This window comes from Aythya ferina (assembly GCF_964211825.1).
Source record: "Aythya ferina genome assembly, chromosome: 1".
In the NCBI taxonomy this organism is placed as follows: Eukaryota; Metazoa; Chordata; class Aves; order Anseriformes; family Anatidae; genus Aythya; species Aythya ferina.
Genome location: NC_140296.1, coordinates 164,874,143 through 164,889,378, shown reverse-complemented (window position 1 = coordinate 164,889,378; position 15,236 = coordinate 164,874,143). Strand labels below are relative to the sequence as shown.

Genomic DNA, 15,236 nt, shown 5'->3' with positions numbered 1-15,236 from the left:
CTTTCAGCAGCACTAAACACATCCAGTATAATGCCCTCTTTACTAATGCCTAAAACTCCTAAGGTCACTTTAGAAAGCCAGTCTGGTAGGGTCTCCATATCTTCACCTCCTCCTAAGACCACTCATATCTCTACTGTTTCTCTAGGAAAACAGAGTTCTTCGGTAAGTTCTTCAGCAGAAGATGGAAGAATATCAGTTATGTCAGCTGGAATCATCACTCAATCCACTACACCAATGATAATGAACACAACAGTGAATGCTACATCCCTAAAAGCATCTTATACTTTTGTAAAAATACCACCTAGTTCTTCAGCCAGTTTATTAATTGCTTCTGACACTACTGTAGCCCCTAGGATTACTACAAAAACATCTGATTCTTTTGTTGCTGATTTGAAGTTTCATATGGCTTCATCTTCAGTTTCTACTACCATAGAAACACCTATGTATGTATCACGCAAGTCTTTATTTACATCTCCAGCATCTCACGTTTCAGAGAGCAGTACAGAAACTCCAAAAATGACAATCATGAAAACAACTGGTACTACAAACCCATTGTCACAGACAAAGAGTTTGTCATTTACAGCTTCAGAACTTAAGTATGCAACCTTATTTGAAAGAACTTCAGATACTTTAGAAAGCAGCCAGACTTCACATTTGCAAAGAAATGTAACCAAGACAAAGTCAACCACAACAGAGAAATCTTCCCTGCCTTATTTGACAGTACCTGCAGGTCAGAGTTCACCCTTTTCAAGAGAAAGAAATATAACCTTAGCAAAAAATCTCTCTGAAGTTCCAGATGTAACAACATCAGATTGGTCTAAAATTGTAACACAGGAAACAGGTAAACCTTATTTCAATTTAACAAAGGCCAGAGTTGGAGAACTGAACTATAATAGATTTATCCCATTCTATTGGTGAAATGGTGCTTTCTTCCCCTTCAGAGACTGTGGAAACACAAACTTCTCTGGCAAGCACAGAAACATTGACAGCTATAGCTGACAAGGCTTCTTCTGGGACAATGATGCATGCACTGTCGTATACATCTTCTGAATGCGTGGTATGATAAGTTTTACTTGCCTTGATGTGTTAATGTATGGATATCTATACTGATATTCAGCATGTTATACCAGAGATTTTAAGTATCTTTTTTTTTTTTTTTTTTTTTCTTTTGTGTAAAAATGAATTATTCTTAGAGGATTGTTGTATCACTGCACTTTTACTGCCCTGGTATATTTTGCAACTTAGATATCACAGAATCAAAGAATCACAGAATTGTCTAGGTTGGAAGAGACCTCAAGATCATTGAATCCAACCTCTGACCTAACACTAACAGGCACATGGGAGAATAGACCAACCCCCCCCCCCCCCCCCCCCCCCGATATGTTGCTCAGGAAAAAAAAAAGTCTAAAGCTATATGCTGATTCTAGACAGCAAAATATATTTCTGAGGTGCAGAAAAAAGCCATAGTCCATAGAAATGGGAGTTTTGTGCATAATCGGACCTTTCTGTTTTCCTTTTCTTTCTTTCTGATAGGGTATAAAATGATGGGAATGCATGATTCTGTATTTTTTTAAATGTGTTTGTATTATAATGGTTTATATAGAGTATTCCACTGTCACTAGATGGAACAGAAGGGGTGTAGGTGAATTGACATTCATCACTGTCATATGTGACAAATAAGCAATTTTTTCCAAAATAACTGATGCAAATAACAACTGCACAATAATTAAGTCTATACAGCAAAGTTAGACACTCAGTATTTAAATTGGAGGACATTTTTGCCTCACCCAAGCCTCCTTGGCTTGTCAGCCTGAAGAATTTAACTGTCCAAACTATATTCAGAATTCTGCTTATTTTAATGTAATTTATTTTAATGCCTTTTTTTTTTTTTTTTTTTTTGTGGGTATGTATTTATTCTCTCCCAGGAAGTGCTACATTTTTGTTCCCAGTGTTCTGGTTACTTAGGGGTCTTTTATTTTCTAGTACTAGCAGTGCAGAATATTAATTTAATTATCTCTCTCTCTTTTTTTTTTTTTTTAACCTGTGACCAGGTTGCCTGGGAGAGATCTAAAGGCTATGGTTAGCTTGCTGATATCCTATGCATCTCATGGTAGTCAAATGCAAGATCAGGTGTTTGTACTGTATCTAAAGTTGCATGACAAGAGAATATTTTAGTCCAGCTTCCAGACCCAAAGTCAAATATATAGGAGGAGTCACATAGATATGTTAATTCTGTCTCAGAGTAGGGCAATAAACAAGCGATCACCTGGACTTCATAAGTACAATGAGTGTAAAGTTGACTCTGGTTGTTTTTTCCATATATGACAGCCAAGATATCTTGAACCTGTCGACAAATGTAGCCAGTATATATGTGTTAATATGGGTTGGATGTTATACAACCTTTCAAGGAACTGTCCTAAGGATGTGAAGAAGCCAGACTGTGGTTTTCGAGGAATGCCAGTTCAAGTTAACACTGATAGTTGTTGCCCAGAATGGGAATGTCCCTGTAAGTCACCATTTTACTATTATATACTTACAACACAGAGACTTAATATGGAAATTTCAAGTAATAAATTAAGGGATTAATACAGTGGGAAGATTAATTTGAACACTGAAATGAGTTTAAAGGAGATTGTTTTGGGCCTCATCAGCAAAACAATGAAATATATTAAAAGCTTTGTTATCTTTAAATTATCATTCAGGACAGTCAAAAAGATTGTTGAACTGAAAACATTGCAATTAGATCTGCAAATCAAATGTTAACATTTTCAACTGAAAATCTTCAGAATTTCTATCATTAGAAAACATTGAGATGTCTACACTTTTGGGAAGAAAAATTAAATTCTTGTTTTTCTGAAAGACCCCCCCCCCCCCCCAACTTCACTTAGCTCTAAAAGGAGTACTTAATTATATTTAGAAACTGTAGAAATGGGCAGCAGACTGTCTATCAAGGGAACCAGAAGGTTGAAGAGAAGTCATATTAAAAGCCTTGCATCTTTTCTGAAACACAGATCACATTTTTATATATTTATTTCAAGATAGAATGGATGTGTATCTTGCTATCAGCATGCCAAATATTTGTATACATTAATGTATATATTTCATCTAACAATGTACAGATTCATTAATCTTACTTGTAAAACCTTCTTGTAAGTGAAAATTTTTACCATTTTAAAATTTCCTGGGCATATAGCACTTGGTTAAGCTATGTCCACTGAATAATACAAGGTGCTTCTTCTTGTGGCTCGACATGCTATCTACACAAAAATGCCACCAATATATACATGAATGTACCTCATATGAAAGCAACTACTGCTCAAACTAATAATGTTTTTAGAAATTCCTAGTATTCTGTTTCGTGATAACCTCAATAAATGACAGTTCTTTTTTAGGTCAATGTTCTGTACTGTCTGAACTGAGTGTTATTACATTTGATGGAAACAACATAGCCCTCTGTAATATGGCTTCCTATATTCTAGTCAAGCTACCAGGAGAAATTATTGTTGCTCATATAGAAAAATGTCCTTCTAATCAGGTAAGATACTTGCTTTTCCTCAATAATTTGTCTTGAATGTTGGTGTTATAGGTATGAAAAAGCGCAAAAATGCATCACTAAAAACTTTCATTTTTCAAAAATTCATTTTTCATATTTTTTCATATCAATTTTTTTCATATCAAATCATTTCAAATATCAAATTCATTTTTCATAAATTCAACTGAATTTATACTTTACAGTATTGTCAAAATGAAGAAATATTTGGAATACTTGGAGAAACCTTTTGTCTTTATTTAAGGAAGGTAGTAGAAGTTCAGGATTAGTATGATGAGATACTTTGCAATTGTCTACCTCTCTGCCTGCAGAGGGAGTCCAGACATTTCATTTTTGGACTGCCATTTTTCATCAGGTCGGTCTCATCCTTAGAGTCTGCACAGATGTTTCTTTTGCATTGCAATGTTTTAGATGTGTTCTTTTGAATTACTCTTTTCACTGTTTCTTGGATGAAGACTAAAGGTGTGATTGTAGCTTACATAGGCAAATGAGAAGTCTGTAGTTGTATTTATTTAATAAATATTTTCTAAAAGGGTTTTATAACATATGCTGAGATTCATGAGGCTATTAATGAGTTGCTCTCAATGTTAAAGGTGATTCATTGGAAGCCAGCTGAACTATGGTATACATGAGTTGCAATCGTGTGTGGAAAGACGTTTTGGTAAAATTGTTTTATCAGAGTTAAGGCAGGGGATTATATTGGGATGACCATTATATCCCTAAGTATTCTTTTCTTAATCAACTTGTCTAGGTTGTTGGGTTGTCTTTTCTGTATTATTTGCCATATAAACCCCTTTTATTTAGCTTTTTAATAAGTAAAGAAAGTTTCTAAAATTAGTTAATTGAAAGGTGCAGTGTATTACTGGGAAATGTGTATTATTTTTTATTATTTATTATCATTATTTATTATTTATTATTATTTATAAGGAATATATTGGATGATTTAAATTAGGAAGCTGTTTGTAGAAGAACTTTTAAACAAAAAGAGAACATTCAACTTATTCTTGCCAAATAAGAATTCTGCTGATTATCATTGCACTTCTAATCTACTTTTTTATTTTTCAGAGTGCAAATTCAATAAGAAATCTAGTAAGTAGTTTTTTCCTTTGTTAATTATAAATTGTACGGGTATTACATATATTGAAATAGTTGTTCTACTCCTTAAAACTTTTTTATCACTTTTTTTTTTTTTTTTTTTTTTTCTTTCAAGGTTTCCCCTGCAAGCACTTCAGGGCTCTGTTTTAAGAAGTTGAATGTAACAACACATAGATCTAAATTACTTATTAATCGTTTAGCAAGAAAAGTAAGTATATATCACCAACATATATGTGTACATTTAAGCGATAACTGGAGAGCTATTCTGTTATAGAATACAGTAGGTCAGGCTTATAGTGAATGTAGTACAAGACTAGGATTACTTCTGCAGTTCATGTTCCTGGTAATTTATGGTATGCTAGAAGAAAAAATTACATTTCTGATACTAAGCCTCACTTGCCTTTTATACAACACTTTAAAGTGATTTGAGATTTTAAAGAAGCTACAAAAGGCATTTATATTTGAGACAATATTTCCAGAAAACCTAGAACAGAATACTTTTGCAAGATTTGATAAGTATTTAGGCTGTCATTTCTGCTAGACAATAACAGATTAGAACAGATAACTTTGAATAATCAGAATAATCACTTTTTGTTGTTGTTGTTTTTTTGTTTTACCAGATGATATAGGATAAATAATATTTATTGCTTCCTTAATTAGAAAAGACTTCCACGTCATTATTTTTTCTCATGCCTACTTCATCTGCAGTTACAGAGTTGCTAACAGGAAGCACTGTGATATAAACAGTGACTACTGCTATTGTATGTGGCAGACACTGTAAAATTATCTTTTGCTTTAAGATGCAAATAAATATAAAACACATCCTTGCAAACTGCTTTTGTCCCTAAAATGTATTTGGTTTATTGTAGGTAGTAGTGGATTCTGTAATTCCATCATTACCATTTTCAAAAGAAGGACTGAGTATTCAGGATACTGGTGCAATGTATGTCATTAATACCCCAGCTGGTATTAGCATCAAGTGGGCTCATGTTACAGGCATCATAGATATACAGTATGGATTACACTCTAACACATCAATGAAGACAGAAGGACTTTGTGGTGAGGCTATGGTCGCAATTAATTACTTTCATGTTTACAATTTACACCTTCCTTTTGTGTCTGTGATCTGTTATCCCTATAGCTTTCCTTGTGACTCACAGTAGTTACACTGACAATCATATCTGAGGTAGGCTTGTGAATTTGTATTAACAGGGATAAATCAATAATACTGTTTGAAAGCAATGATTGATAACAGCAGTTTTCAGAACAAGTAGTGATCAATACACTGTATTTAACTATCTTTTTTTTTTTTTTTTTTTTTTTAATGTACTCATCTCTTCCTGTGCTAAGAATATCATTGAAGCCAAGCAAAGAAAAGGGCAAAACTTTATATGGAAAAGTGACTGCTGAAGTTCAAATACAGAGAGTATGCTTCAATGATTATAGGAGAAAGGGATAACTATGGGATGCTGGCAGTGTCAGCTAGTGCTATGCAAACACTTATAAAAGGTGTAACTTGGGAAGGGTCTGAGTTCTCTAAGGATGGTGAATCCAAATCCAGATGTGTTACAGTTGGATCTAGAGTCAAAGGCTGTTTGAGGTATCTCAGACTTAAATTACAATGACAGTAAATTTTGCATGTTCCAAGCTTCCCTAATAATATCTTTATAACTCTGCCAGTATGAATTTTATGGAAAAACGTAAGCAGGTATTCCAGAGTAACATTAATTGCATCATAAATGTTCATTTTCTAGTGCATTTATTTTATTGAAATCTATCCCATATTGATCAGATTTTTTTTTTTTTTTTTGAAATATTTCAATCTGCTTTTAGTTTTAAAAGCAAACAAAATAATTCAGGTATGGTTTACATTTTCATTCTAAGCAGATTAAGTATTTAAAATCAATTTCCGTATTCTGCTTGAACAAAAGGAAAGTTCTCCTACATCTTATGAGGGAAGGGGAATGCTGGTTGTGGCAGATACTGCACCTTTTCCCAGTATCATGCCCAGTATCTTCTCTATTCAAACCGGAAAGGTTGTGATGAGATGAGATTGCAGGTAGAAAGTATTATAGAATAGTTGCTCTTTGTGTCATGAAAAGACAGGAGGAAGATGAATATGCACAAAAATCCAATTTCAACTTAACAGTGCTGCTCTACCTGGTATTTTGCAAAAAATATGAAGCCTCAGTTAGTTAGTTAGTTAGTTAGTTTGTTTCTTTTTTTTTTCCTGTTATCTTATGTTTGTTTCCATCTGGAATTCTGTCCTCTCCCCTTCATACTGAATAAAATGTTGGACTATGTGGTAAATTGGTTTTATTTTTACATCTGTATTGCTGCTGATGATCTATAGGGTGATCTTACAGAATTCTAATGCCAGTACTGACTGTGGGGTGGCATTGGGACAAGAAGAAGCAGTGCTACCATCAAGTGCTTCTTATCATGCACATACCATCTCCTGTATTTCCCCATGCTGTCAGAGAGAATAGCAGGGCCTATCACACCAATCACACCAGCCTAGCCCACCAGGTTCCCTGGAAGCTATATATATATACAGGGCTGGAAGCATGAAGACTTGGGCTATGATTAGCCGTGTAGAAGCAAAGTGGAGAAAGGATACAGAAACTTTGGGTATTCTGTCTCTGAGATTTAAAACACTATTATGGAAATTAAAAAGGTGTTAGAAAGAAGTTATTGACTTCTTGTATGTTCATAGCAGATACGTATTTCCATTGATAAATTAACTAAATACACTATTTCCAAACTAACTAACCAAATACACTCTATTTGCACTCTAATTCAGGTAGCCAATGGATGTTTGGGGCTTGGGGAGTGCTTTTTTGAATGCTTTTGTATTAATAAATCGGTTAGGAAAAATATTTTCAATTAAGAATGCAATTTGTTCATCAAAAGGCTTCTTTCACAACTTCTTGCATTTAGAATGTCCAATTAAATTTCAATAAAGCGTCATATTGTCAGCGATGTGCAATTAATTTGAAAATCTTTTACACTTACCCCCATGCAGATGATTGCTATTCAGTGGAACAGAAAAGAATTTGGTGCCATGTCAATGAATTTTCCCCCCCTCAACAGCATATTTCAGTGACAGTTTTTCTTAAAAGTTCATTCTTTGTTGGGAAAAGCATTATTACTTGTATTATATGATCTGCTTGCCTTGCTAAGCTAATGATAAAATATCTAGACAGTTGGATCTACAGTTAACATGTAGCTGCTCTGATTTATTAATTCAAATGTCTGTCTCACACATGAACTTGATGCAATGTTAATCTTACCAAGTGCACTTTTCTTTCTCAAAGGAAGTAACACACCTTTTTGTTTGTTTGTTTGTTTTTACTTTGAATGTGATGCTCTGACTCCAGGGGTGTGTAATGGAGACCCTTCTGATGACCTGAAAATGCAAAACAGGACCATAATTACAAATATGGAAGAAATTGAAATGTTCATTAAGAGTTGGGCAATTGAGAAATCACATGATGTAACAACTAGGAGGCCAGTAAGAAACTGTACTGAAGATAACTGCACATACTGCATAGAACTGTTAAACAGAAGTGTTTTCATTCCTTGTCACAAGAAAGTGAGTACAATTTTCAAAGAAATTCCAGGTGCAAATTAAATGAAAATTGCATTGTTAAGAAAAGAGTAAGAGAGATGCAGTTTTTTTATGTTTTGCTTATTTTCATGAGTTTGTAACAGGGTGGCTCTAATGCTTTTGTCATCTTGTCTATTGTAAATAATTCCTCAGGTGATGTAACATAAAAAGAAAAGTGCATCTGTATGGATCTTTGTGCTTTAACTCCGTGTCTTAAATTACTGATTAGTCAACACAGGTATATTACTGAAGAATGATAGCTTTTTAATAAAAGCTTGACAACAGTCACTACAAATGAAAGCCTCATGCTTCTTCTGTATACAACAGCAACTCATGTAGTCTAAGACTGATTGGACTAATGAAATTTCCTGTTAAATGGCTTTTAATGTTGCTACTATTGTGTTGACAGTTTGGTAGCTTTTCTTACAGAAATCACAATAATTTATTTCTGGAAACTGTGCTTTCAAACAGAGATGTATCTCTAGCATGCAGACTACCACTAGAGCAGCAGAGCTGCTTCCCACAATGGGAAATGAAAAAGCCCATCTCTCTCAGCACTGACTTTCTCCACATAATTCGATATAAAAAGGACTAATTATTCAAGTGCCCCTATATTTCTCAGAGATGGACATGTCTAGATTCCTGATTCAATTCTAGCTCTTCTGCCTCTCCAACCTGGATTTGCTTTGTATGACTCTGTGTGGTCTTCATCATAGACAAATGCTGTTACAGGGATTGTAGGCAATTCCAAGTCCTCTCCTCATTTTTCCCAGGTAGAAAAAATGGAGGGAAGTCTTCCTAAAAACATGGCTTAAAGAGATTTTATAGCTATCTGCCACAGACGCTGAATGGCAAGGAATGAACTGCGGAATCAAGAAGGGAGAATAGCATCAGTGGGCAGCAATAGGTTTTTCATAATTGTTTTACCATATCTGATTTTGAAATAATTTAATCTGAATAGTCAGAATTTACTCCATATATGTTTCCAGGAGAACTGTCATATCCTCAGGTGCGATGCAATTGCATATCTTCCTGGCTTATATCAAAATCTGACATAGCATGTTCATCCATTACAAAGTTTGTTTTCTTTCATGTACGTTATGGTAGCATAGTGAGACTGGATGGTGCATATTGTGTGCTTCACAGACATGAAGCAACTGGAGAAGGATAGGTAACAGAATCGTCTGTGTAACAAACTATAAGGCAGGAGTGAACAACAGCTTGAAGATTGGCTGAAACCACCAGGAGAGCTGGGTTGTTGCACAGTAGTGGATAGGCAGAATAAAACAAATTCTGACTTCTCCCACCTTTTTTGTAAACTTAGGCAAAGAAAAACAATGCAAATAAGATAGTTTGGAACCTGCATTTAGACAATCATAGGCAATCAGGCCCTATACACACACAAAAGGAGTACTCAGCAGGAATTTATGGAAGATATAGCAGCAATGTTTAATTGAGATTGTTGATTTTTAGCTGATCAGACAGTACTGCAAAAGTTCTTGTAAGTAGCATTACAGTCTCATGCCTACTAATGAGAATAAGTTTCTGGCAATTCGAGTTTTGCAAAATGATTGTTCTGGAAAAAAAAAAAAAAAAAAAAAAAAAAAAAATTTCTACTTTGGAGAATGCTTGTGATTTTATTTCCCCTGCAGCTCTGTTATTTCTTGTAATTAATGATTAATTTTAACTACAGAAAACTCTTCTACTTGTTAATTCTCAATCACAATGTGTTCCTAGGTTTCACCACAGGAGTTTTGTGAAAAGATGTGGATCAACAGCACTCATTTTTGGAATTATGAGTGTGATGCACTTTCTGCATATGTGGCATTATGCAACAAGCACAATATCTGCATTAAATGGAGGACATCTGATTATTGCTGTAAGCAAATAACAATGTTCTATATTCTGATGTGACTTTATCTTGCTGCAGTGTTTAGATGAGTTAAAAAATAAATTTCTTCCTATTGCTATTGGATGTGCTGTCTCATTTTATCACAGTATTAGTAAGCCACAGTCCAAGTTCTTGAAATGTACCACCAGTTAGTGTCATGAAAGAATTTTAATCTTGATTGAACAAGAAGCTTATTTAAAGAACCACTAACAATATAAATATACGCTTTCTGTGATATACTTTATTGTTCCTACTACCTGTATACCTAATGAAATTCTGAAAGAATGATACCAGCACTCAGTTTCCTCTTTTTATGACTTGCAGCATTGAGTTGTCCAGAGGGCAAGGAATACCAGCCTTGTGTGCAACCCTGTGAAGCAAAGACATGCTTGAATAAGTGGTTGTATGAAGATTCTCCCTGCTCCTATTTAAGGGAAGACTGTGTGTGTAAAAATGGAACTATTCTACATAGAACAGACTCTGACCTCTGTATTCCAGAAGAAAAATGTAGTAAGTACAGCAAGACAGAAGAGCTAGGCAAATACTTGCTAATATTGACCACTGACCAGTGTAAGAGATGTTTAAGTTCTACTTCAGGCCTCAGTAGGTGTGAATCTGGTATAGTTCCCTTCTGCAGAACCTATCTTTAATCTCAAGCTATAGCAGTCTATACTTTAACTCCACTTGCTGATGTCACCCTGCACAGGAAAAATGATGATCATTCTTCCTTCCATAGTTCCCAGGCTTTCTTTCCTAGAGTACTCAGGAATGAGTAGAATGGACAGCTTCTTTCTCCTGCATCAACTGATTATTCCCAGCCCTAGCAGATCATTTGTTCATTTGGGGTTTTTAATGTCATCATTTTGGGGGGGGGGCTCCTTCATTGTAATGTTCTGCAGCACTCTTATTTTGTGCAGTATGGCCACCTAGATGACAAACTAATAGTTGCTTGCAGGAAATCTGCACTCTCCTCTTGTCAACGGGATATGATATTTTTCTCTCAGCATGTACAGATAACAGAGGCCAACCCCACTCTGCTGGGGAGATCTGGAATGAGTCCATGAGAGGTTGTTGCATATACAACTGCTTAGAAAATGGAAGTGTTGTTGCTGTAGAACCTGAATGTAATGATGATCCACCACCAGCTTGTGAAAGAGAAGGAGAAGTTATCATCCATGTCATTGAAGAAAGGGCTTGCTGTCCCAAGAAAGTTTGTGGTATGTACCCAGCTGCACACGTATTCAGTAACATAAGTGTAAGTTAAGTGCTTGGTATTTGTTGGCAGAGGTTTATTTTTAGGCAGGGTTCAAGGTGACATTTTTGAGAAGTGATTTTTAGGTAATTGTGGCTGGTTGGGTCAGCAAAGCAAAGTTCTCTTCTATGTAAGAAGTGATTCACTGAAATATGTATTTATTTATTTTGTATTCCACACCCATTAGTGAAACAAACCTTCTGTTAAAAAATGATTTTTTAAGCTCCTCAGTAGAATTTCAAAAGAAATTAACAAATACTCAATGAAAGAAGTAGCTTGGTAGTTGGGGCAGTTACCCAAGCCTATCTGCATTTCTTATGAGTGTCTTGGTGCTAAATCCTCTGACCTCATGCCATTTCAAAGAAAACATTACTCCATGATATGATCATTGATTTTATTCTACCCAGCTCTGGTTTGTAGCAAAATGAATATAGTTATTGCTGCTAAAAATGTTAAGCAGAAGATACTTCCTTCTTCATAACGTCTTCAGGGAAAAAGAGAACAAATGGTCTAGCAGATCTGCTGATTTTGTTCCTTAGCTACCTGTAACTAACACTGTGTTGTTGATTTGTTTAAGGAACATTTTCACTGGGACACTTTAGCTGGCTCCATTTGTAGGAAGCAGGGCAAAGTAAGTACCTGCTTTAGGTACACTGTGCTTGCACAGTGCTACATGAACAGAGCTATACCAGCCCTGGGTTGAGCCGGGAGGCTTACGTGCCGATGTGCAGTGCACTGCAAGCTGCCTTGGACTGCTGTTAGTATGTGGATCTCCTAGTAAATGGTATAAATAGCTTGAACTGTAGGATTTACACTTGTATTTGTTTGTAAATGTTAAAGCAGTTTTTTTTTTTTTTTATCCCACAGAATGTAACATGTCATTATGTGATGCCATTATTCCAACATGCAAAACCAATGAAAAATTGGTTGTAGGCTACAACCCTCTGTCCTGCTGTCCACAATACCGATGTGGTAAGGGAAATACAAAAACACAATTACTGGGACACTTTCCAGGCTTCTACTGTCTGTAGTAAGAAAGTTTGCCTTACAGGCTGTTTTAATTTTTAGTAGAATGGGACACTGTAAATAGCTCCAGGCAATGGTATATCTATTTCAAATTCTCAATATTATTTTGTATTTGTGTTTTGTGCCAGTTTTGATTTACTGTCCTTTTTTTTTTTTTTTTTTTTTTTTTAATAAGCAAAAGAAGATTTCTTTTTATTTATCTTTTTAGCATTGTTTCTTCGACTCTTTTTAAAATACTGGTTATTTCATATCCTACAGAATGTGATCCTTCAGTTTGTTTCAATGCTTCTCAGCTGGACTGCAGAGAAGACCAGTTCATTGTTGAAGCAAAACAGGAAGATCCCTGTTGTTTCTCTTATGTCTGTGGTAAAAAAAAAAAAAATATATTATTTTTGTGGGTAACTGAGGAATAGTTAAGTATTTACAAAAGTAGTATATATTTTTAAACCTTATAACTTAACCAGGAATTCCTGAAGACATCAGTGGGATTTCACACAGGCCAGGCTGACTGGAGCATGAATTACACTTGGGTTTGGGGATCTTTCATTTCAAACATAATTTTATCATACAGTGATCTTCACCATTGAATTATATGATCTGTGTTGTCAGTGTGCCATATCACAGTTGAGCCTCAGTAGTTCCTTACCACCAAGCTGTCTATGACTTAGTGTAAGTCCTGACACTTAAGTGTATGCACTACTACATGCACTGCATCTTTCTGGATTTGAATACCAGTCCATAAAAGTTATGTTATCCAAGTAAGAGGCATAAGACTTGTAGTAATAAATAAAATGTGCACGTTAACTTTCTATTATCTAAAATTTGTAAATATTTGTTTTGTTTTTCATTTAGTTTGTGAATCCTGTATTGAGCCTGTTCCCTTGTGTAATGAAGGGGAAATTCTCACTGTAGACCTTAATACCATACATTACTGTTGTCCTCATTACTACTGTGGTGAGTATAACTGTTAGTTCAATATGTTACCAAATTTAATAAAAATGACAGGAAGTGTGTGTGGAGGTTTCTTTGATGCAGCATTTAGGATGTGCTTCAGCTAGAGATTAAGGGCTCTAAGTGAGGGTGTCTACATTTGAGATAGGCTCAAAGTTCTTGGTATACTTAATGGTGGTCTAACCAGAACAGCCAGTGGAATCTGAAGAGTTTATTTAGTTCACCAAACACTAAAAAGCTACTTTCAGGGCTATCTAGATACCAATACATTAATCTGGATTCTGATCTGATCCTTAGTGTTTAAATATACAATTGTTCATATACATCCATACATTTAAAACATCTATAATAAAATAGACAGCGTTTATGTCATTGTACCTCTGTTGTACTCTTCATTAGTACTCTGATACCTGTCTCTTTTTCCCATTTAGTTTGTGATGAAAACCTTTGTTCTGATCCTCCTATTAATTGTACAGATGACATGAAACTTGTGAAGGAAAAAATACCTGGGCAGTGTTGTCCAGAGTGGCACTGTGGTAATTATTACTTTATTCCTTGGTCACTGTAGTTAATAAAAGTAATTAGGTAACTGACTGATATGCTTTTCTTGTTCTCTTTTCAGAATGTAGCTGTGAAAATGCTACTATGGCGACTTGCAAATTGGTAAGAGCTGCCCTTTAAATATTTTTATTAATCATGGACTGCACTCTTACTCCTCCCTTTCCATTCTTTGTTTAATTTGTTATAAAGGGTGATAAGTCTGAACTTGGACAGGCCAGGACTCTGCCTTTCAGCTCCCAGCTCAAGCGTGTAACTCGATCAAATTTCTATATGGTGTTGTCAGCTGTTCCCTGGGGAAATTTCATTCTGTGTGTTTTAGGATGACAAAAGAAGAAAAGCAACTGTAATATTATTCTGTTCAATGTTGACTCAAAACAAAATGCTAGAAGTTTCCCCACTTAAATAATTCCTAATTGTTGTTAATAATTAATGAGTGATGACCCTTACAATCATATGTATCATCCGGAGAAATGTGTTATTTTGTTAAGCATTTATGCTTTAAATTAGGATGATTTAACATTATTGAACTTAGCTATATCTTAGCTTAGATATGAAAAGTCATAAATACTTTGCTCCTTGTATGCTCCCACAGCAAGGACAGTGAGCTGGAAAATAATGATAAGCGAATCTTCAAACTTCTAATATCAGGGACATTTTCCCTATTAAATGCTTGTAGTTTGTCCCCCTTTTCCTCTTATGTGAAGAAAGATAATGTAATATGTAAACAGGAGTTGCAAATTTTAATAGCTTTTACCTATCTTTGGGAAGAAAATTCATAGCAGGCATTCTTTTGCTGATATGTTCATTATTGAAATAACTTTTTATCTCAGGAAAAACTGCTGTTAGAACCACTCTGTTGTTTATATTCATTCCTAGAGAAAATGAAGTATTTTGCGCTTATTGAAAGAGATAAATACATTGAATATTTTTGAATATGCTATTGTTTCTTGAGGACACTGCAATTTTACTCTTTTATGGAACATGGGTGAAAGTGATGAAAGCAATAATTTATATTTTTAGAGAAATTTAGAGATATACATTTGTGTATGACTGCAAATTCTTTTATCTTTTTTACACTCAGGGAGAAGTTAAAAAAATAGACAGTAACATTTACAGTGCTTGTGGATGCACTCACTACATTTGTGGTAACTTTTTATTTATGTCTGCTTGATTTTAAATTTTACTAAAAAGGGCATACAAAGAAAGAAGAAATAGGGGGATAATCACTTTCTCAATTTTAACAATCTTCTGTTATGGATGTCTACCAAGATATAGAATTATGCTGTCATTACTTAATATT

General features: G+C 34.8%; 1 protein-coding gene across 1 annotated transcript in view; it reads left to right on the top strand.

Moving 5' to 3' along the window:
* Positions 1-15,236, top strand: part of OTOGL (otogelin like) — a gene marked incomplete at its 5' end in the record, with an annotated part of 93,788 nt that overhangs the window by 66,239 nt on the left and 12,313 nt on the right. Inside the window, 17 exon segments of the mRNA XM_084506096.1 lie at positions 146-884; positions 886-1,057; positions 2,329-2,506; positions 3,393-3,535; positions 4,616-4,639; positions 4,761-4,853; positions 5,515-5,704; positions 8,026-8,240; positions 9,993-10,134; positions 10,471-10,656; positions 11,151-11,363; positions 12,266-12,370; positions 12,683-12,790; positions 13,277-13,378; positions 13,807-13,911; positions 13,998-14,038; positions 15,018-15,081. Of these exon segments, the coding sequence (XP_084362222.1) occupies positions 146-884; positions 886-1,057; positions 2,329-2,506; positions 3,393-3,535; positions 4,616-4,639; positions 4,761-4,853; positions 5,515-5,704; positions 8,026-8,240; positions 9,993-10,134; positions 10,471-10,656; positions 11,151-11,363; positions 12,266-12,370; positions 12,683-12,790; positions 13,277-13,378; positions 13,807-13,911; positions 13,998-14,038; positions 15,018-15,081 (2,820 nt within the window).